Below are 23796 nucleotides of genomic sequence, written 5' to 3' on the forward strand. Positions count from 1 at the left end.
TTTTAACACTATGTATTTGATGATATTAAGGAGTTATTTGATCCCTAGGATGTGGATAGTAGTAGAATGAAACTGGTTTGGTCCTTGATTGATAACTGCTGAAGATGAATGATGGGTACATGGGGTACATTATACTATTCTATTTATTTTCATGTATATTTGAAGTTCTTCACAGTGAAAACTTTAAAATTAAAAAAATTCAAAGCATAAGTTATTCATTTTACTGTTTAACAGATAAATGAAACATTTCATGGATCCAGACTGAGAAGGCAGTATGTCAAATCTCATGTTGCGCAAGTAAGGTATGTAAAACAGCCTGAGAGGTGCAGAGAATAAATTTTTCCTTTGCCTTCATATCTCATATTCAATAAAATATCTTTGCATAGTATATAATCGAAAGGTTAAATTTGAGGCTTCAAAACCACTAGCATTTTCAAATGTGAAAAAATGTATTCAAGGTCTGTTGGAAAATTATTAAACCAGAACCAAGAGTTCCAGCTGATGGTAAGTATCAGGTAAAGGTTAAATGGGGTTGTTTTTTTATTTGAAGGCACAAAGTCAAAAAGCAAATCTAAAATCAGATAATTTCAACGTAAGAATGGATAAGATAGGAGAGCCACATATAAAATGTCTGACCCAGGAGTGGCACACTAGTAGATAATGTGCCAAATCTTGCTTAGAATTGTGGATTAAATGTAAAAGTTTGAAAATTTCACATAAAAGCAGGATTCTCAGAATGCGTTAAAAAAAATCAAAATATCTAACAACATGTGACCCACATTCCCACACGGTAACAATATTCTGACACTGAAGCTGCACTGTTTGCAGCAGGCCCTAACACTCACACAAATGTATACATATGTATTTACACCCAACCAGCTTCACTCTTTTACCTTACCTTCCTAATTCTACAGTTATTTTCTAGCAGCAAAGATGTTTATCCAAACACTGGTGAGGAAGAGGTAACCTGCAATAGATATGGAAAAATAATAACCACAATCTCAAATAGAAAAGCTAATATGCTTTGGAATATACCTCCTCCTAAAACTAGAACTTGTGCTATTTAATTTTCTTGGTTCCTTTTTAAATAATCCATGCTCTCAACCAGAACCCCCAGAGAACTTATATTAACTCATTTAACCTGATAGCAACCCTGTATGGTATATACATATTAGTTTCTCATTTTGCAGAGGAGATTGAAGCAAAGTTAGGTTAAGTGACTTGCCAAGGTCACGTATTTAATAAGTAAAAAACTGTAGTCTGAACCCAAGCAATCATATCTAGATTATTGCATCAACTTGTCTAATCTTCAGCTTTCACTCTTGCTCCACTATTATACAAACTTCATGCAGCAATCAAAATGAATTAGAAGAGGCCATCATCCCCTTCCTTAATATCCTCTGGCAGTTTCCCACAAATTCCACACTTCTTACATAGTGCACATAACCTTACCTGGAATGGCCCTGCTTCTCTCTGACCTCATCTCATACCCTCATCCTCATTCAACACTTATATCCATATAGATTGCTATTATTCCCCCAATAAACATGATAAAATTGTTCCCACCACCGGGCTGTCAAAGCACAAATTGCACCATACAAAATTGAACAGACAAGGAAGATATTGTTCAAGGCTTTTGCAACAGGGTAGATGGTTGAATATGAATGTGAAATGGTGAATCTAGAGTACAAACTCAGTTCCTGTGAATCTAAATCACACTCTCTGCTGTTCACCATGTCAATAAAGTGCTGTTTCCACTCCCTTCAGAGGAACTAGAAAACTGCCAGGAGCTCTGCTTAACAAAGGATAGAATGACTCCACTAAGAATGATAGAGGCTTAGTAATAAAAGCATAATTTCTTTGTTTGTTTCTGTTCTGCAGCCGAGCCAAAGGAAAAGTGATAACACATGCTGTGCTTAAGTTTAAATCCTGTTATATGAATAATGAAGCAAAATTTTTGGATAGGATCGAAACCATTTTACATCAGAAGCTAAAGGGCAAAACTGGGTCTTTTTATATAGATTCTTCTTCATTTAGATTTTCAGGTAAGCTTTTTATGTATGGTACAGAATAATTTTCATCTTTTAATTTGAATATGGTGTTTTGCTGTACAAATGAAAACAATACTTCTCTCTTTAAATATCATTTCATAGATAATGGTAATTATTTTTAACCACTGTTAAAGTAATCAAGGTCTCTGTTAATCAATTTTTTGATATAGAATCATCCTTATATTCTTGAAATTAAACTTTATTTAATGATAGATTTTTTTCAAAAAAAGCAATCATGGTCCCAAATAACATTTCTTTGCAAAACAAGGCAGCCTTAAGCTCGAACACTTATGGTTTGTTCTGTGGGTCATGATTTCTCTCTCAGTTCTTTTGGATGTCTTAAGAATCTAGACTCCCAAATTCAAGAACTGAGTTTGAATATCTTTAACATCAAACTTATTTCTTGATAGGCCTTTAATGGATTTCATCTCTCTTATATCCAATCTAATTCTTATTCTTGGTCACATAACAATATTGTGAAAGATGGCTTCTAAAAGATAGTGACACATGTCCTCCATTCCCAGGATAATCAGTGTCTCCCTGATCTTGATAAATGTATAGCCAATGCCTGGCACATCTAAGCTAGGCTATCAGTTCTCTGCTACAACAAATTTGATCAAGGGCAGAAAAGTATCCTATCCCTACAGGAAGGACTAAAGGACTAAAGGTTTATGAAAAAAAAATCTAGTCCAAGTGTTCATTTGTCTGGAACATCAAAAGGATCAAAAAGCAAAACCTGAACATACTTCTCCTGGATAAAAATCCATCATGTTGTTGAAATGTGACTCTCCTCGGGTTATATTAGACGCTTTGTCTTAGAACCTTCCTTCTCACACAGCTACGTGTGATTACCTTAAAAAAACACGGAGAAATAAAGCAGTTCTCTGATTTACAGAGAATCAACCACCAAAGATATATTTTTGGAAACTCATCTGCTAAAACCATGAACTCACATAGTAAAAAAAACAGCATTATATTCCTGGTATTCCTCCAAACTTTAAGAACATTATGTAGGATCCCAGGAGAACAGACTTTCTGGGAGGTATTTCCTAGATTTATGGTTTTCCTCAGTAGTTTTATTTATTATAATGCCATCCAACAAGTTTATGGAGAGCAGTGACTGATAAGTGTAATACTCTTAAGTACATGCAGTGCTTTGGTACAGGTGCAAGATCAAACTCAGAAGCCGACTGGGCCAGGCCTCCAAAACCACAATGAAGTGAGTTAACACAAAGCTCACATTTAAGACAGCTCTTAAAGAGATTATGAACCTTCGTTAGTCAACACATAAATGGGTCTCTGGCTTACGGATTTATGAAAGCTTATTTAGGTAGCCAAGGTTGCTGTCACAGCATCTTCTTGAATAGCCTGACCTTCTTATGCTGCCTGGTTAGTTTGGTTGCTTAGCGCCTGCTCCTAAGTATGTCAAGGTTGTGGATTTCATTTTCATACAAGCTGCTAACATAGAGGAAAAAAGACATCACCGGCCAGTGCTATTAGTTACAATGAATGCCTGAATACAATACCAGTGTTCCCATATGATTATGCCTAGAAGGAGGGCATATAGAATAATGATATGCATAAACTGTGTATCATCGGTGCATAATAGAGATGTTCCAGATGCATAGAAGAGAAGTTTCATTAGAACAAAAGCCACCTAGGACTTTAGAGCTTAATTCCCTTACAGAACCCCAACTGAGGAAGGCCGATGGCAAGTTTGGCACATGTACGCTGCTAGTAGGCACTGCTATCCCCAAATTTAAGATGCAAAGAGTGCTTCAATTATTAAGACCTGTGAACATAATATGCAATTTAATTTTCCACTCACTCTTGAATTCCAGGGAAATGACACTGCTACTATCTTCCTAGGTACTAGCAATCAGTATTTACAGTGTATTCTTCAGTGAGAAATAGTATTTTCTCCATCAATTCTAAACTTACTAGATCAGAGAATTTTCAAATTGACTACCAGGCATAAAGTCTAGAAAAAACATTGATGGAATAGTTTTCCCCTGCCCATGATAGACTATTTTCCAGAAAAATCTCTCAAATGGCAAATTTCTTAACCTAATACCATTGAGTTCAGTGCTGAAAGTTTTTATGCATTCCCAAACCCCTGAATTTATATTCACTTATACTTTATCCTTAAACAATATCACATTATTTTAAAAATAGAGAAGATAACCTCAATAGTTAAGATTAGTTAACACATCAATACTTTATAAATTATTTCCTTTATAAATTATAAGATCATGCTTACATGATCTTGTTATTTTATAGCTTAACAGGCAGAACATACATGTGATACTTAATGTTTATGCAAACTTTAATGCAAAAAAAACAGAACATACATGTGATACTTAATGTTGTGCAAACTTCAATGCAAAAAAAGAAAGAAAAGAACAAGTAAAGCAATGCAAGTGATATCCCACCAAACAAGTTGACCTCACAGCATGATGCACTTGACTGTCACTGCCGTAAACTATCAAGCCAGCAGCTAAGAAGAAAATGTAATGCTAGACTAGATCTACCAACTACACAACTGCAAGGATGACCACATGGTGTTTCTCTCCTGGAAGCTTTGGAAGGAAAAATCTAAGTCATTCTTTGTAAAAACAAAGAAATGCCTCATAAGCTGAAGTGAGGGTTTTAATGAAATGCCTTATAAAGTTGAATGCTCATAACTTTAATGAGCATACTTAAGGATATGACTGTACCTTGTTTTAAAAAATATTTATTATTTCCTACAGAAAAATGCCTTGTACTTACTGCTACACTTAATCATTTACTGATTAAGAATGAAAAATATTTTAAATACTTATGCTAAATCATAACTGGTTAAAGTAAAAACTCAAATTATGTGACAGTAATAGGAATTCATACACAAGGATGACGGTCCTGACCCACTGTTAAGGGTTTTACAAGAAAAGGAATGAAGCTCTGGCCTAGCACTCATTTGTATGTCACTGGGCAACACTGAGATATAAATGATGTTAGTAGAACACAGCTTTTTCATGTGACTTGATCCTGAGACACTGCATGGCTTCATTTGTACCATGTTTTAACCAACTTTAACCAATCATTCTTTGATAACTTCTAGAGGACATTTTGTTAAAGTATACTGTTTCCCAGAGACATGTTCTCTTCCTTTAAGTATTTTTCAAATGCAAGCTTGAAATATATATATTATTGAATGATACAGCTATTAGGCACAGTCCAGATACTTTAAGAGAATTTAAAAATTATTAATAGTCATTGCATTAAAGGACTTGCTATCAATAGGGCACACAACACATACTGTCACAGAATTATCTATAAAACAAGAATGTTCTTCCAAATGAATAATCCTTATTTTCTAATCTCTATAAAAGGAAAAACATTATAATTTATATTGGTTATTTTTGATAGTCAGGCACTAATTTTAAATGCTTAACACTAAGACACTCCATCTAGTGGGCCAATTCAGTTACTTGCCTGGACTACCTGCTAGATCCATGTAGAATGACTGAGACTTGATCAAAATAGGCTTAGTAGACCAGACCCCAACAGATTTTATTTAGTGGAGTTCTAGATTCATCTTGCCAATTTAGATCCAGGATACCTGAAATGAATCCTGAACTTTTTTTTTAACACCTTTATTGGAGTATAATTGCTTTACAATGGTGTGTTAGTTTCTGCTTTATAACAAAGTGAATCAGCTATACATATACATATATCCCCATATCTCCTCCCTCTTGCATCTCCCTCCCACCCTCCCTACCCCGCCCCTCTAGGTGTTCACAAAGCACAGAGCTGATATCCCTGTGCTATGCAGCTGCTTCTCACTAGCTATTGATTTTACATTTGGTAGTGTATATATGTCCATGTCACACTCTCACTTTGTCCCACCTTACCCTTCCCACTCCCCATGCCCTGAAGTCCATTCTCAATGTCTGCATCATTATTCCTGTCCTGCCCTTAGGTTCTTCAGAACCTTTTTTTTTCTTAGATTCCATATATATGTGTTAGCATATGGTATTTGTTTTTCTCTTTCTGACTTCACTCTGTATAACAAACTCTAGGTCCATCCACCTGACTACAAACAACTCAATTTCATTTCTTTTTATGGCTGAGTAATATTCCATAGTATATATGTGCCAAATCTTCTTTATCCATTCATCTGTTAATGGACACTTAGGTTGCTTCCATGTCCTGGCTATTGTAAGTAGTGCTGCAATGAACATTGTGGTACATGACTCTTCTTGAATTATGGTTTTCTCAGGGTATATGCCAAGGAGTGGGACTGCTGGGTCATATGGTAGTTCTATTTTTAGTTTTTTAAGGAACCTCCCTACTGTTCTCCATAGTGGCTGTATCAATTTACATTCCCACCAACAGTGCAAGAGGGTTCTCTTTTCTCCACACCCTCTCCAGGATTTGTTTGTAGATTTTTTGATGATGGCCATTCTGACCACTGTGAGATCATATCTCATTGTAGTTTTGATTTGCATTTCTCTAATGATTGGTGATGTTGAGCATCCTTTCATGTGTTTGTTGGCAACCTGTATATCTTCTTTGGAGAAATGTGTATTTAGGTCTTCTGCCCAGTTTTGGATTGGATTGTTTGTTTTTTTGATATTGAGCTCCATGAGCTGCTTGTAAATTTTGGAGATTAATCCTTTGTCAGTTGCTTCACTTGCAAATATTTTCTCCCATTCTGAGGGTTGTCTTTTCATCTTGTTTATGGTTTCCTTTGCTGTGCAAAAGCTTTCAAGTTTCATTAGGTCCCATTTGTTTATTTTATTTCCATTTCTCTAGGATGTGGGTAAAAATGTCCTTGCTGTGATTTATGTCATAGAGTGTTCTGCCTATGTTTTCCTCTAGAGTTTTATAGTGTCTGGCCTTACATTTAGGTCTTTAATCCATTGTGAGTTTATTTTTGTGTATGGTGTTAGGAAGTGTTCTAATTTCATTCTTTTACATGGAGCTGTCCAGTTTTCCCAGCACCACTTATTGAAGAGGATGTCTTTTCTCCATTGTATATTCTTGCCTCCTTTATCAAAAATAAGGTGACCATATGTGCATGGGTTTATCTCTGGGCTTTCTATCCTGCTCCATTGATCTATATTTCTAGTTTTGTGCCAGTACCATACTATTTTTTTTAACATCTTTATTGGAGTATAATTGCTTTACAATGGTGTGTTACTTTCTGAGTTATAACAAAGTGAATCACCTATACATACACATATATCTCCATATCTCCTCCCTTTTGCATCTCCCTCCCTCCCACCCTCCCTATCCCACCCCTCTAGGTGATCACAAAGCACTGAGCTGATCTCCCTGTGCTATGCGGCTGCTTCCCACTAGCTATCTATTTTACATTTGGTAGTGTATACATGTCCATGACACTCTCACTTTATCCCAGCTTACCATCCCCCTTCCCATGTCCTCAAGTCCCTTCTCTAGTAGGTCTGCATTTTTATTCCCATCCTGCTCCTAGGTTCTTCGTGACCATTTTTTTCTTTTGTTTTGCTTTTTTAGATTCCATATGTATGTGTTAGCATACGGTATTTGTTTTTCTCTTTCTGACTTACTTCACTCTGTATGACAGACTCTAGTTCTATCCATCTCATTACAAATAGCTCAATTTCGTTTCTTTTCATGGCTGAGTAATATTCCATTGTGTATATGTATAAGGAACCTCCATACTGTTCTCCATAGTGGCCGTATCAATTTACATTCCCACCAGCAGTGCAAGAGGGTTCCCTTTTCTCCACATCCTCTCCAGGATTTATTGTTCGTAGATTTTTTGATGATGGCTGTTCTGAACACTGTGAGATGATATCTAATTGTAGTTTTGTTTTTTGTTTTTTGTTTTTTCTGTAGGCGGGCATCTCACTGCCCCGGCCTCTCCCGTCACGGAGCACAGGCTCCAGACGCACAGGCCCAGCGGCCACGGCTCATGGGTCTAGCCGCTCCGCAGCACATGGAATCCTCCCAGATTGGGGCACGAACCCGTGTCCCCCGCGTCAGCAGGCGGACTCCCAACCACTGCGCCACCAGGGAAGCCCTCTCATTGGAGTTTTGATTTGCATTTCTCAAGTGATTAATGATGTTGAGAATGCTTTCATGTGTTTGTTGGCAATCTGTATATCTTCTTTGGAGAAATATCTGTTTAGGTCTTCTGCCCTTATCTGGATTAAGTTGGTTGTTTTTTTGATAATGAGCTGCTTGTAAATTTTGGAGATTAATACTTGGTCAGTTGCTTCATTTGCAAATATTTTCTCCCATTCTGAGGGTTGTCTTTTTGTCTTGTTTATGTTTTCCTTTGCTGTGCAAAAGCTTTTAAGTTTCATTAGGTTCCATTTATTTACTTTTGGTTTTCCTTCCATTTCTCTAGGAGGTGGGTCAAAAAGGATCTTGCTGTGATTTATGTCATAGAATGTTCGGCCTATGATTTCCTCTAAGATCAGGAAAAAGACAAGGAGGTCCACTCTCAGCACTATTATTCAACATAGTTTTGGAAGTCCTAGCCACAGCAAACAAAGAAGAAAAAGAAATAAAAGGAATCCAAACTGGAAAAGAAGAAGTAAAACTGTCACTGTTTGCAGATGACATGATACTATACATAGAGAATCCTAAAGATGCCACCAGAAAATTACTAGAGCTAATCAATAAATTTGATAAAGTTGCAGGATACAAAATTAATGCACAGAAATCTCTTGCATTTGTATACACTAATGAAGAAAAATCTGAAAGTGAAATTAAGAAAACACTCCCATTTACCATTGCAACAAAAAGAATAAAATATCTAGGAATAAACCTACCTAGGGAGGAAAAAGACCTGTATGCAGAAAATTTTAAGACACTGATGAAAGAAATTAAAGATGATACAAACAGATGGAGACATATACCATGTTCTTGGAATGGAAGAATCAATATTGTGAAAATGACTATACTACCCAAAGCAATCTACAGATTCAATGCAATCCCTATCAAATTACCAATGGCATTTTTTATGGAACTAGAACAAAAAATCTTAAAATTTTTATGGAGACACAAAAGACCCCGAATAGCCAAAGCAGTCTTGAGGGAAAAAAATGGAGCTAGAGGAATCAGGCTCCCTGACTTCAGACTATACTACAAAGGTACAGTAATCAAGACAATATGGTACTGGCACAAAAAAAGAAACATAAATCAATGGAACAAGATAGAAAGCCCAGAGATAAAGCCACTCACCTATGGTCAACTAATCTATGACAAAGGAGGCAACAGTATACAATGGAGAAAAGACAGTCCTTCAATAAGTGGTGCTGAGAAAACTGGGCAGCTACATGTAAAAGATTGAAGTTAGAACACTCCCTAACACCATACACAAAAATCAACACAAAATGGATCAGAGACCTAAATTTAAGACCGGACACTATAAAACTCTTAGAGGAAAACATAGGAAGAACACTCCTTGACATAAATCACAGCAAGATCTTTTTTGATCCACATCCTAGAGTAATGGAAATAAAAACAAAAATAAACAAATGTGACCTAATGAAATTTCAAAGCTTTTGCACAGCAAAGGAAACCATAAACAAGACAAAAAGACAACCCTCAGAATGGGAGAAAATACTTGCAAACGAATCAACAGACAAATGATTAATCTCCAAATTATATAAATAGCTCATGCAGCTCTATATTAAAAAAACAAACAACCCAATCCAAAAATGGGCAGAAGACCTAAATAGACATTTCTCCATAGTAGACATACACATGGCCAAGAAGCACATGAAAAGTTGCTCAACATCACTAATTATTAGAGAAATGCAAATCAAAACTACAATGAGGTATCACCTCACACCAGTTAGAATGGGTATTATCAGAAAATCTACAAACAACAAATACTAGAGAGGGTGTGGAGAAAGGGGAACCCTCCTGCACTGTTGTTGGGAATGTAAATTGATACAGCCACTATGGAGAACAGTATGGAGGTTCCTTAAAAAACTAAAAATAGAATTACCAGAGCTTCAAGATAGTGGAAGAGTAAGACGCGGAGATCACCTTCCTCCCCACAGATACATCAGAAATACATCTACACTTGGAATTGCTCCTATAGAACACCTACTGAACACTGCCAGAAGACCTCAGACCTCCCAAAAGGCAAGAAACTCCCCCACGTACCTGGGTAGGGCAAAAGAAAAAACAGAGACAAAAGAATAGGGATGGGACCTGCACCAGTGGGAGGGAGCTGTGAAGGAGGAAAGGTTTCCACACACTAGAAGCCCCTTTGCAGGCACAGACTGCAGGTGGCAGAGGGGGGGAAGCTTCAGAGCCACAGAGCAGAGTGCAGCAACAGGGGTGCAGAAGACAAAGTGGAGAGATTCCCGCACAGAGGAGAGGATCGGTGCCGACCGGCACTCACCAGCCCGAGAGGCTTGTCTGCTCACCCGCCGGGGCGGGCGCGGCTGGGAACTGAGGCTTGGGCTTCGTTCGGATCCCAGGGAGAGGACTGGGGCTGGCGGCGGGAACACAGCCTCCAGAGGGTTAGTGCGCCACGGCTAGCCGGGAGGGAGTCGGGGAAAGGTCTGGAACTGCCGAAGAGGCAAGAGACTTTTTCTTCCCTCTTTGTGTCCTGGTGCACGAGGAGAGGGGATTAAGAGCGCTGCTTAAAGGAGCTCCAGAGACCGGCGCGAGCCGCGGCTATCAGCGCAGACCCTCAGACGGGCATGAGAAGCTAAGGCTGGTGCTGCAGCCACCAAGAAGTCTGTGTGCAAGCACAGGTCACTATCCACACCGCCCCTCCCGGGAGCCTGTGTAGCCCACCACTGCCAGGGTCCCATGATCCAGGGACAAGTTCCCCGGGAGAACGCATGGCACACCTCAGGCTGGTGCAACGTCATGCCAGCCTCTGCCGCCGCAGTCTCGCCCTGCACTCCGTGCCCCTCCCTCCCCCCGGCCTGAGTGAGCCAGAACCCCCGAATCAGCGGCTCCTTTAACCCCATCCTATATGAGTGAAGAACAAATGCCCTCCGGCGACCTACATGCAGAGGCGGGGCCAAATCCAAAGCTGAGCCCCAGGAGCTGTGCAAACAAAGAAGAGAAAGGGAAATCTTCCCCAGCAGCCTAAGGAGCAACGGATTAAAGCTCCACAGTCAACTTGATGTACCCTGCATCTGTGGAATACATGAATAGACAACGAATCATTCCAAATTGAGGAGGTGGACTTTTGGGAGCAAAGATATATTACTTTTCCCCCTTTTTCTCTTTTTCTGAGTGTGTATGTGTATACTTGTGTGGGTGATTTTGTCTCTATAGCTTCCCTTTCACCATTTGTCCTAGGGTTCTGTCGTCCATTTTTTTTGTTTGTTTTGATTTCTTTCTTTTTTTTTAACTTTTTAAAAGTTTTTTTCTTAATAATTATTTTTTAATTTAATAACTATTTTATTTTACTTTATTTTATTTTATCCCCTTTCTATTTTTTTCTCCCTTTTATTCTGAGCTGTGTGGGTGAAAGGCTTTTGGTGCTCCAGCCAGGATTCAGTGCTGTGCCTCTGAGGTGGGAGAGCCAACTTCAGGACACTGGTCCACAAGAGACCTCCCAGCTCCACGTAATATCAAACGGCGAAAATCTCCCAGAGATCTCCATCTCAATGGCAAGACCCAGCTTCACTCAACGACCAGCAAGCTACAGTGCTGGACACCCTATGCCAAACAACTAGCAAGACAAGAACACAGCCCCATCCATTAGCAGAGAGGCTGCCTAAAATCATAATAAGGCCACAGGCACCCCAGAACGCACCACCAGATGTGGACCTGCCCACCAGAAAGACAAGATCCAGCCTCATCGACCAGAACACAGGCAGTAGTCCGCTCCACCAGGAAGTCTACACAACCCACTGAACCAACTTTAGCCTCTGGGGAAAGACACTAAAAACAATGGGAACTACGAACCTACAGCCTGCAAAAAGGAAACCCCAAACACAGTAAATTAAGCAAAATGAGAAGACAGAAAAACACACCGCAGATGAAGGAGCAAGGTAAAAAACCACCAGACCTAATAAATGAAGAGAAAACAGGCAGTCTACCTGAAAAAGAATTCAGAATAATGACAGTAAAGATGATCCAAATCTTGGAAATAGAACAGAGGAAATACAAGAAACGTTTAATGAGGAGCTAGAAGAACTAAAGAGCAAACAAACAATGATGAACAACACAGTAAATGAAATTTAAAATTCTCTAGAAGGAATCAATAGCAGAATAAAGGAGGCAGATGAACGGATAAGTGACCTGGAAGATAAAATAGTGGAAGTAACTACTGCAGAGCAGAATACAGAAAAAAGAATGAAAAGAACTGAGGACAGTCTCAGAGGTCTCTGGGACAACATTAAATGCACCAACATTCGAATTATAGGTGTCCCAGAAGAAGAGAAAAAGAAAGGGACTGAGAAAATACTTGAAGAGATTATAGTTGAAAACTTCCCTAATATGGGAAAGGAAATAGTTAATCAAGTCCAGGAACCAAAGAGAGTCCCATACAGGATAAATCCAAGGAGAAACACGCCAAGACACATATTAATCAAACTATCAGAAATTAACTACAAAGAAAACATATTAAAAGCAGCAAGGGAAAAATAACACACAAAGGAATCCCCATAAGATTAACAGCTGATCTTTCAGCAGAAACTCTGCAAGCCAGAAGGGAGTGGCAGGACATATTTAAAGTGATGAAGGGGAAAAACCTACAACCAAGATTACTCTACCCAGCAAGGATCTCATTCAGATTTGATGGAGAAATTAAAACCTTTACCGACAAGCAAAAGCTGAGAGAGTTCAGCACCACCAAACCAGCTTTACAACAAATAAAAGGAAACCATAAACAAGATCAAAAGACAACCCTCAGAATGGGAAAAAATATTTGCAAATGACAAAGGATTAATCACCAGAATTTACAAGTAGCTCATGCAGCTCAACTCAACAAAACAAACAACCCAATCCAATAATGGGCAGAAGACATAAATACACATTTCTCCAAAGAAGATATACAGATTGCCAACAAACACATGAAAGAATGCTCAACATCATTAATCATTAGAGAAATGCAACTAAAAACTACAATGAGATATCATTTCACACCATTCAGAATGGCCATCATCAAAAAAATCTAGAAACAATAAATGCTGGAGAGGGTGTGGAGAAAAGGGAACACTTTTGCACTGTTAGTAGGAATGTAAATTGATACAGCCACTATGGAGAACATTATGGAGGTTCCTTAAAAAACCAAAAATAGAACTGCCATATGAACCAGGAATCCCACTACTGGGCATATACCCTGAGAAAACCATAATTCAAAAAGATCATGTACCAAAAGTTTCATTGCAGCCCTATTTACAATAGCCAGGACATGGAAGCAACCTAAGTGTCCATCAACAGATGAATGGGTAAAGAAGATGTGGCATGTATAAACAATGGAATATTACTCAGCCTTAAAAAGAACTGTAATTGAGTTATTTGTAGTGAGGTGGATGGACCTAGAGTCTGTCATACAGAGTGAAGTAAGTCAGAAAGAGAAAAACAAATACCGTATGCTAACACATATATAAGGATAGTGGGAAGCAGCCGCACAGCACAGGGTGATCAGCTTGGTGCTTTGTGACCACCTAGAGAGGTGGGATAGGGAGGGTGGGAGGGAGACACAAGAGGGAGGAGATATGGGGATATATGTATATGTATAGTTGATTCACTTCATTATACAGCAGAAACTAACACACCACTGTAAAGCAATTATACTCCAATAAAGATGTTAAATTAAAAATAATTTATAAAAGGAAGGACACACAAACTGCCAGAGCAGTGACTCAGTCGAAAACAATGACAGCTTAAGTCATTTCCCCATTCATGGTACCTGTCTTCCACCTAACCAAGTGATAGTTACTGTATTAAGCTTTGAAATAATACAACTATTAAATGTAAGTTCTAGCTCAAAAACATTTCTTCTCTTTAGAAAGTCATGCATTGCCAATGCACATATGTGGAATCTAAAAAAACGGTACTGATGAACCTAGTGGCAGGGCAGGAATAAAGACGCAGATGTAGAGAACAGAATTGAGGACACTGGGTGAGAAGCGGAAGCTGGGACGAAGTAAGAGAGTAGCATTGACATATGTACTCTACCAAATGTAAAATAGATAGCTAGTGCCACATAGCACAGGGAGACCAGCTCGGTGCTTTGTGACCACCTAGAGGGGTGGGATAGGGAGGGTGAGAGGGAGGCTGAAGAGGGAGGGGATAAGGGGATATATGTATACATATAGGTGATTCACTTTGTTGTACAACAGAAACTAACACAACATTGTAAAGCAATTATACTCCAATAAAGATGTATTAAAAAATACAAAAGTAAATTAGATACTGAGGCCATATCAGAATAAAGCTGTAACTTTTGTAGTGTTAATCATACCTTAAAAAAAAAAAAAGTCATGCATCAGTTAAGAAAACCTCAAAGGAAGAAGAAAGTCTGTGAACAAAGTAGGGTTTCTAAATAATTAGTTTTTAAGATATAGGAATTAACATTTTTCCAGTAGAGTCACAGTAGTTTAATTATTTCCCAAAATCTTGATATGGTTTGATACATTTTACCAACGACACAAAGCTCAAAATCAAACTCTACTGATATCATGTTGAATAAAAATTAGCCTCTGGAAAGCAGACATAAAGGATTAGACAGAAATATGCCATCAGTTTAAGTAGGTGTGGCACACATTTACTCCTAGTCCTTCTGACTGCTGAATTGCTCCTGCCTTTTTGTTCAGACAGGTTGACTTTCTGGTAAAGGATTGTTTTGTCTCTCTGATTTTTTGTGCAACCTAATACAAGAGTGTGTAATTGTAATTGGCATACATAACTGGATACTCCCTCCTGGATTTATAGAAATCCAAGAACATAATAAAAATGAACCTACTTTGACATTTACAGTATTTAAGTTATAGAGTAACTGGTGATTTCTTTTTTTTTTTTTTTTTTTTTTTGCCATACGCGGGCCTCTCACTGTTGTGGCCTCTCCCGTTGCAGAGCACAGGCTCCGGATGCGCAGGCTCAGCGGCCATGGCTCACGGGCCCAGCCGCTCCGCAGCACGTGGGATCTTCACGGACCGGGGCACGAACCCGTGTCCCCTGCATCGGCAGGCGGACTCTCAACAACTGCGCCACCAGGGAAGCCCCCTGGTGATTTCTTTTTGAAGAGAAATCGTAAGTCGAAATGGCTACTGGATTTACAGTTCTCTGCATCTGAAACTTAGGACATAATTGTAATTCACTTACCCTCTCCTCACACACTTTGCACATGAATTAAACAGGTTTGCCATTCTCCATAGATGTGGGGCCCATACCAAAATTATCAGGAGTAAATCTCACTCTATAATATTCCCTAGATGTCTAGGAATGAGTAGACAATGTTGAAGTGTACCCTCTTCTTAAAATATATTTTTATCCAAAATGAATGAGAAATGGAATGGCATGCTTAATTGAATGTTCTGAATAATTGAAATTTACTGCACAAAATGTATTTATTTTTAAATGAGCAAAATGCACACAACACCGAGAAATGCACTAACTATAAAATTTATGTACTCTCTCCTAATTACAAGCATTATTTGTTCTGGTATGTAGTTATTTGAGTGTCTTAATCTGGTTCCTCAAAAGCAGAGCCTGAGACAGAGACTTGCATTCAGTAGTTGATTTGAAAAAGAGTAAAGGACAGAAATAGTAAAATGGGGAGAGGAAGTTGGTCATCACTAGCGGCAACTCTAGCTCCATCTGGTAGGACCTTACTAATTGTATTTCAGAACTGTGTTCCCCTGTGACTAAAGGGGGAAGCATTTGTCCATCAGCTCTCAGCCAATTCTGGCTCCAGCAGTTACCTCCCACATCTCCTATTGTCCATCTTGGAATGTCCGGTGGGTTCCTTCTAGCAGAAAGTGAGAAGTCCTAGGTGCTGACTTGAGAAGGGCATTTGTTACTCCTGAGTACAGAAGATCCAGATCTGTGTGGACTAGGTTACCATACTGTGACTGGGATAAGATGGGCCAAGAGTATTTAAAATGGCATTAAAAAGTGTCAAATGAATTTAGTATCTGGTGGTTTGTATTCAAGATGTGGTGAAAGATTACCATTTTTCATATATTTTAGTACTTTCTAGAACCCAGACCTCTTTTTCAAATATCTTGTGATGGGGAACTTGAGAGTCTTTTTAGAAACAGAATAATAAATACTAAGATTTTATTACTCTCTATGCTAATCTATGAACATAGAAATTACATAGTCAGGATTGAATAAAATGATTATGCCTAAAGAATAATGTGTTCTCCAAAACCAAATAATTAATATGAATTAATATTAAAACAAAATGTGTTCATAAATGTAACTATTTCCCTTTTCTTCCCCCTTGACTTTTAGACATTGCAATGCCAACAGCAGAAAATCTTCTCAATACATGTAAGTTCACTAATAAAGAGTTATTTTCTAGTAAGAAATTCCTTAGATGGAAAAAAAAAAAACCAACCCTCCACTTGAGAGTCAATGTGGTATCCGTAAAGGTGTAATGGGAACCTTTCTTCTGGAAACTCGTATGAAGGTGACTGTAGATGGTCTTTGACTGATATCATGGATTTAAAATGAGGAACACATTATCTCATGCCATGATGGCAGAGGGGATCTAAGGACTGCAGTGATAATTAAGAACTTAGATTCTAAAACTAGCTACACATTAGTTTTGAGCCCCAGATCTAGCACTTCCTAACTGGGTGAATTTACACAGGTTATTTAACTTCTCAAACCTTCCGTTCCAAGCTATTGTGATGATAAAAGAAGGTACAAGTAAAGTACTTAAAAGAGTATATGCTCATGATAAGCACTCAAAAGATGTCAGCCCTTTGCATTTTCTACTCTGCTGATGAAAACTTCAGGCCTAGGAACTCACTGTGGAATTCTGATCCTAGAAGCCAAGTTTAAGAAGTCAGCTGCCTTACATGCAAGCAGCTGCTTGCTGGCCAAGGCATTCTGTTTCTACTCTCCCACTAGCCGCTTTGGGAAATGTGATCCCCAAGGTTGCTAGAACCTGGAGCACACTGTCAGGAGAAGCACTCCTCTTATCTGAGGTTGATTGGAGCAACTGGATTAAAGGAATTGCCCTCCAGAGCCAGGTGACACCGACCCCAATGGCTCTTGCTATCCCTCAGTCACATCATGGTTATTTCTGAGCAACCTGGGCAAAACGTAAACACAAATCTGTATTAGATTGTTTTTCTCTGTGATATATTTTGACTGAACAACGCTTAAGCAACTAATAAGACGTTTTAAAGTCAATTATTCCAGTTAAAATCTTCAGTGCTGATATGATCAAAATCCACAATTAGGAATTTGTCAGGTTGGTAGAGAGAGGTAGTCAACACAGAAATAAAAGCAGTGGTAAGAAAGAGACTAGCCAATTTGTCCATCCCCCCATCTGGGACACTAAACAACCATCCAGACCAGTATCCTGAATTTGCCTTGGTTTATCTGAGATTTTAATTTAAATAAGAAGGGAGAAGGGAGAGGTAGGCAAGAAAAATCGAACAGGGTTGAAGAGAATAGGTTCAGCATGTGACATAAAGTATATTAAAGTGCAGTAATAGGATAAACAACAAGGTCCTACTGTATAGCACAAGGAACTATATTCAATATCATGTGATAAACCATAATGGAAAAGAATATGAAAAAGAATATATATATATAAAACTGAGTCACTTTGCTGTACAGCAGAAATTAACACAACATTGTAAATCAACTATACTTTGATAAAAAATTTTTTTTAATGCAGTAATAGCTGATGGAGTAGAAGTTGGAAGTGTAGCGAGACTGTAAGAGCTTGGTAGATTATCTGATTTTTCGGAAAGTATCACCCAGAGAGTCTTCATTATATTCCTTAAATCCTTGAAATTTGTCAGATGACCTCTTTCGACATAACAAAAGCTCTAAGGTGCCAGGTAAGATTTTGGCAGAGGTAATAACAAGGTAGTACTGCAGAGGTGGTGGCTAAAAGCTTAATAGACATAACAATCATGAGTAAATAAAAACTCAGAATAAAGATTGGTGCATGGATATAAATTAGATTAAAATTCTGAGTAACAGTAGAAACAGAGAAGTACAGTCACCCAGGGGAGGTTCTCCTAGCCCACAGATTATCATCTTGTTTTTACATTCCTCTGAAGGAAGTTGAGTAAAAGCCAACTTCCTTTAGGAGTTGTCCAAACAGAAAGGAAGATCAGGAGGAACGCTTATATCTTCAGGTTCTGCATTATTTTCTTTATCCTCTGTAGCGTTCCTGATAAGGGAGTGGATAGAAAGAGGGAAAGAAAAGGGAGTCACACTTAGTGAGTCAGTGTGAGTGCTGTCTCATTCAAATTCAGTGATGTTTATCAAGAGGATGCCTTAACAACCTGAAGTTTGAGTTTCATCAAAGAGCAGTCTAGAATCAGAAGCAATATACAAACTTAAGGATTTCAAAGGGCCAGTGAAGGTTTTTTAAAAATCTACATGTCCCTCCCCTGTGCTTCTAATCCTTTCCACCCTCAGGAGAGAATACCTCAAGATACATCTTGTCACATATAACAAACAACATCTCTGTGAAGCAATTGACCATCTAACCTTTCCAATTAATTTAAATATTCTCATTCTTGATACAAACATCTTTCTTTAATTCAGAGTTTTTCAACCCTAACTACTAACGCTTTGGGCCAGATAATTCTTTGTTTCAAGGACAGTCCCATGCATTATAGAATTTTTAGCAGGATTACTGGCCTCTACCCACTAGATGCCAGTAGCCCAATACTGCCCCTCTCCCAGTTATGACAACCAAAAATGTCTCCAGATATTGCCAAATTACTCCTGGGGATGGGAGGTGGTATGCAAAATTGACACTGACTGAGACCACTACCTTAATCTACGCCCACTGCATTGATTTTGGCAAATTTTATTCACTCGCCAAATTCTTAGGAACAAACCTAATACAGAAGAGGGTTTTGCAGTCAAATATTTTTATTTTAAGATGTCTCATGGATTACACTATATAGACTTCATTTCTACAAACATTTGAGAACTTGTTTGCGCTCCTTTTATGTGATGGGTTCTCTCCAGTAGGTTCTGGAGATACATTTTTATTTAAAGATACGATTCTTGCCCTCTAAAAATATTTATTAGTGAGGCTGACGATCTCTAGCAAAAGGTACCATAAACTGTTAAGGGACAAGCTCAGTGCTTTAGTTGGAGTAAGACGAGATAGTCACGAGAATCAGAGAGAGGGTCAGATGGGTAGAATAATAATGAAGTTACACTATTACTGTAGATTTGCTTTAAAGACTTAAGAGTCTAGCAGTTTCTCTGGATCTAAATTGACACTAAAGCACAGTCCTGATACAGAGAAGCATATAACTTTAGGAAAAGTGTTGGTTATCTTCATGTGTTTTTCCTTTTATCCAAGTAGTTTGTTGTAACTTGAATGCAAATACATTTCTGTCTACTCTGTCTCTCATCAATATCTCATTTACATTGACATTCATTCACACTTTCTTATGAATGTTTAATAGCAATTATTGCTTTAAACAACTGTTCACAAAATTAAAAAGCACACATTTCCCCATGCAACTTTGTAATTTGTTATGCAATTATCTTCCAAATTTAAACATTTAATTCCACCTACCTCTTTCAACAGGTCATAGCAAGGCCGAACCATGCACAAAAAGATGTATGTGAGTGATGAGGATGGGGGAGAAAGATGTCAATCTATTTTGAATGAATTCTCAGGATATCTCATGTCATTAGTAAATTAGTCCTGACTTTTCCAAGACTGTGTTTTTTCTCAGTTAAAAGTTAACAGTGACCCATATTATAGGAAGGTTGTTTACTATAGGAATGCATGCATAAGTGGTATCAATATTATATGCTAACGACTCGATTTTGAAAAGGTTGAGGACAGCACACAATAACTCCCGAAGGGGAATGGCCCTGGCAAGCTAGCCTTCAACAGAGCAATGTCCACCAATGTGGAGCCACTCTGATTAGTAACAGCTGGCTTGTCACTGCTGCTCACTGTTTCTTAAAGTAAGCTCTGGACTACTTAAAGGCCTCAAATTCACTCAAGTACCTAAAAGTCTGGTACATCTCTTTCAAGAATATAGTCATACAACTATGCTTCCAGCTGTACAATATTGTGAGGTATAGCTCAAAATTACTCAATGAATTATCAGTAAAATATATATATATATATATATATATATATATATTCAGACTAGAGCAGGGTTGTCAACAGTGGCACTACTGATATTTTGGACCAAATAATTCTTTGTGGTGGGGGACTAGCCTGTGCATTATAGCATGTTTAGGAGCATCCTTGTCCTCTAAACACCAAATGTCGGTGTCTAGAGGACAAGACTGACAACCAAAAGTGTCTCTAGACATTAGCAAATGTCTCTTGGAAGATAAAATCGCTCTCAGTTGAGAATCACTAAGCTAAATCTACTTAATCAATTTTATAAGGAAATTATAAATCCCAAATTGAATATGGGTCTTCTTTTCCTTTCTCATCATTAATACATTTGGTCATATTTACTTAATCATAAGTATTTGAATCCATCCTGCATCCTCCCATATATGTTATATCTCTACTTGAAATGATTATTTCTTTAAAGGATATATTATTACACCAAAAGTTTACTATTTTTATACCTAAAAGTTTTTTACCCTTTTGTTTGATGGTTCATTTCACTAATTTCTGTTGGTTCTATATAGCACTTATTGTTTTTATATGTAAACAAAAATCCCTCTCAAACTTGAGAGTTTTAAAATGTTCCGGCAGTACTACTTTCAGTGCTTAATGTACAACCCTTGATTAACAAGTAATAGTAAAAGTCAGAAATATTTTCTATTTATAGTTTTTAATGCATATAAAAGAGGATTTTTTAAAAAAAGAGGATTTAGACTATTTCCTTAATTTCTACAAGTTCACTCTGTCCCATATCCTTGCCCACTTTTTATTTAATCTTATTATCTTGTGTTATTATATTTATCTTTCTAAATCCCCTTGAGTCTTTTCTGTACAAAAAAGAATAAAATGTAGTTTACATGAGTTATCCTTTAAAATAGAGCTTATTGAGTTATTCAAAGTCTATTCATGTTATCATTATTTTAACTTTTTTCTTACATATAGTTTTGCTTTTGTATGCTTATATGCACTACGAGAATTCAAAACTTATCTAGTTCTTTAAAAAATATAAGATATTAATTCCTACAACTCCAATATACAGGACTTTTAATAAATAAATTCATTTTCTTTAGGGCCAGGGATCCCAAAGAATGGAATGTTAGTTTGAGGCTTCTTTTAAGTGATCCACAAATACAGCAAAGTGTCAAGGATATTATAATTCATGAAAACTACCACTACACCAGCAGCACACGATAATGACATTGCTCTTGTGCATCTGTCTTCACCAGTATTATACACAAGCAACATCCGAAGAGCATGTCTTCCAGAAGCTTCTTATGCATTCCCACCCAGTTCTGATGTGGTGGTCACTGGATAGGGAACATTAAAGTCTGATGGTGAGTTCCTAACCTTCCATCATTACATGGTTTGAGTTTTAGGAGTCAAAAAAAATACTCAGAATTACAATTAAACCTGAGAAATACTCTCTCTCTCCGGGTCATTTTAAAGGAGGTAATGTGCAATGGGTTGAAAATCATCCTCAACAACATTCATATAGAAACTACAATTTCATAGAACTGTTTACCTTAATTTCCCTTAAGAATGGCAGTTTTTACAGAAATGATTATTTGAATAAGTAATTCATTTTCCTCCATTTCATTTATTCATTCACTCATTCAATAAACATTTATTTTGATTACAACCTTTATTCCAAGTACTGTCCTAGGTCGTTTGGATATATTAATGAATAAAATAGGCAAATATTCCTGCCCTTACAAAGCTTACATTCTTAGCAAAGAAAGACAGACAATAATCATGAGATACAATAAATAAGTAGATTACATAGCATATTTTATGCAGGTAAGTACCATAGCAAAAGTAAGAACTACAGGGGATTTGAACATTTGTGATGGGGTAAAATGAGTAGCTCTCTGTGACAAAGCAATACTTGAGCAAAGACCATTTAAACCATGATCCTAATAATGTAAAGATTTAGTGGCTGTTTGTGTTCATAAATGCATTTGAAAGCAGAAAAAAATAAACCACAAAATTCCAAGACTCAGAATTGTAGTCACAAACAGTAGAAAATCTAAAAATGATCATAAAATGTATATTTCTGGAATATGAATTTTTTGTTTTGTTTTCTAAACCATACAGGTATTAAATATAAACTTCCAAAACAATTCAAAAGTAAAATCTATCCCATCACACATGGATGGACACACTAAGTATTTCTAAATATGATGATTTTTAACAATAGCTTGGTATATTCATAACATTACTTCTTTGTTATTAAGAAAGCACACAAATACAAGTTTAATTAAAACATGTTTTACATTGATTTGGAAATTTTACATAGTGTTAGATACTAATAACCTAGCCAGAGAGATTAATATTGATTTTAGCAAATGTTATATACATATTTTTTCCTTTAGGAACAAATCCTAATATACTCCAGAAAGGATTAGTGAAGATTATAGATAATAAGGCCTGCAACAGTATAGTGGTATATGGTGGTGCAATCAAACCCGGAATGTTGTGTGCCCGGTTCCTGAAGGGAAGTGTGGATGCCTGCCAGGTAAATCTGCTTATTCCATTTTCAAAAAGGTTTTTTTCATATGTTTTTTAATTTTCAATTAACCTGTTCAATTGTCTCAAAAGACTGACAATTTTTAAAGATTTACGTTAGCCAAAGTACCTGATTAAAATTATATTGCTATCTGATAGGTCTCATTAAAGTACTATACAGCTAAAGCACCCTTATTGTTATAAGAAGCTTTGAATGGGAGTGGGGATGAGACTCAATTTGGAATAAGCAATGAAGAGATGAAATTGAATATTGGTGACTTTAGTTCAACTGGCCCTCTTTGACTGGGAATCACAACTGGGTCCAACAAGAAACCTATGGATCATGGAGCTTTCTTGATTTAGGGTGGCTCCAACATCCTAAATGTTTTATTTATTTGACAAACCTTATATAGCATCTTCATGCCCGTCCTAGAACTACTAAAGTACTACTGTAAGTTATCTAAGCAGGCAGAATCTGTGATAAATCCAGAAGGACCCTTATTTTATTCATTCAATTCAATTTACTCATTATTCTTGTACTCTAGTAGCTAGAAGACATGCAAACAAGCACTTGTAATACATAATTATAATTTCTTATTACAGATTCCCATCTTCGCAACTGTCCCATTAAACCTATTCTTCAAAGTCATGACAAACTTAAATTCTTGTTTCTCTCAATTTTCTCGCAGTCCATCACTCTCAAACCCATGACTCTCTTCTAAATTTGTACAGCCTAGAGCCCATGTTTTATTATTTCAACCACTCTATTGACAGCCCCTCAATGATTTCACCATCTTCTAATTCCCCCACACCCATCCTAATCTCCAAACACATAGCAATCTATTTACCTTATTTGCTTTTATATGCGATCTCCTGAGCACAGCTAAAGCCTTGTGTCATGTAGTTACAGCTGGGTCCTTAACACACTGTAGAATCCTTTAATGCATCTTTTATGGTGCTATGTCAAACTTTTAT

The 23796-nt window shown here is 37.4% G+C and overlaps 1 protein-coding gene across 1 annotated transcript; it reads left to right on the plus strand.

Annotated features, from left to right (window-relative positions):
• Positions 1 to 234: 234 nt before the first annotated feature.
• LOC112401419 (transmembrane protease serine 11C-like) lies at positions 235 to 23543 on the plus strand (the record flags this gene model as incomplete). The annotated part of the gene is given in 8 exon segments (XM_024747667.1): positions 235 to 302; positions 1882 to 2045; positions 16473 to 16511; positions 20018 to 20153; positions 21387 to 21492; positions 21494 to 21650; positions 22689 to 22831; positions 23511 to 23543. Coding segments are annotated over 8 exon segments (846 nt in total), but the record flags the coding sequence as incomplete, so codon positions are not given.
• Between the last annotated feature and the right edge of the window lie 253 nt (positions 23544 to 23796).

Source organism: Neophocaena asiaeorientalis, unplaced genomic scaffold (assembly GCF_003031525.2).
Source record: "Neophocaena asiaeorientalis asiaeorientalis breed wild unplaced genomic scaffold, Neophocaena_asiaeorientalis_V1.1 scaffold429, whole genome shotgun sequence".
In the NCBI taxonomy this organism is placed as follows: Eukaryota; Metazoa; Chordata; class Mammalia; order Artiodactyla; family Phocoenidae; genus Neophocaena; species Neophocaena asiaeorientalis.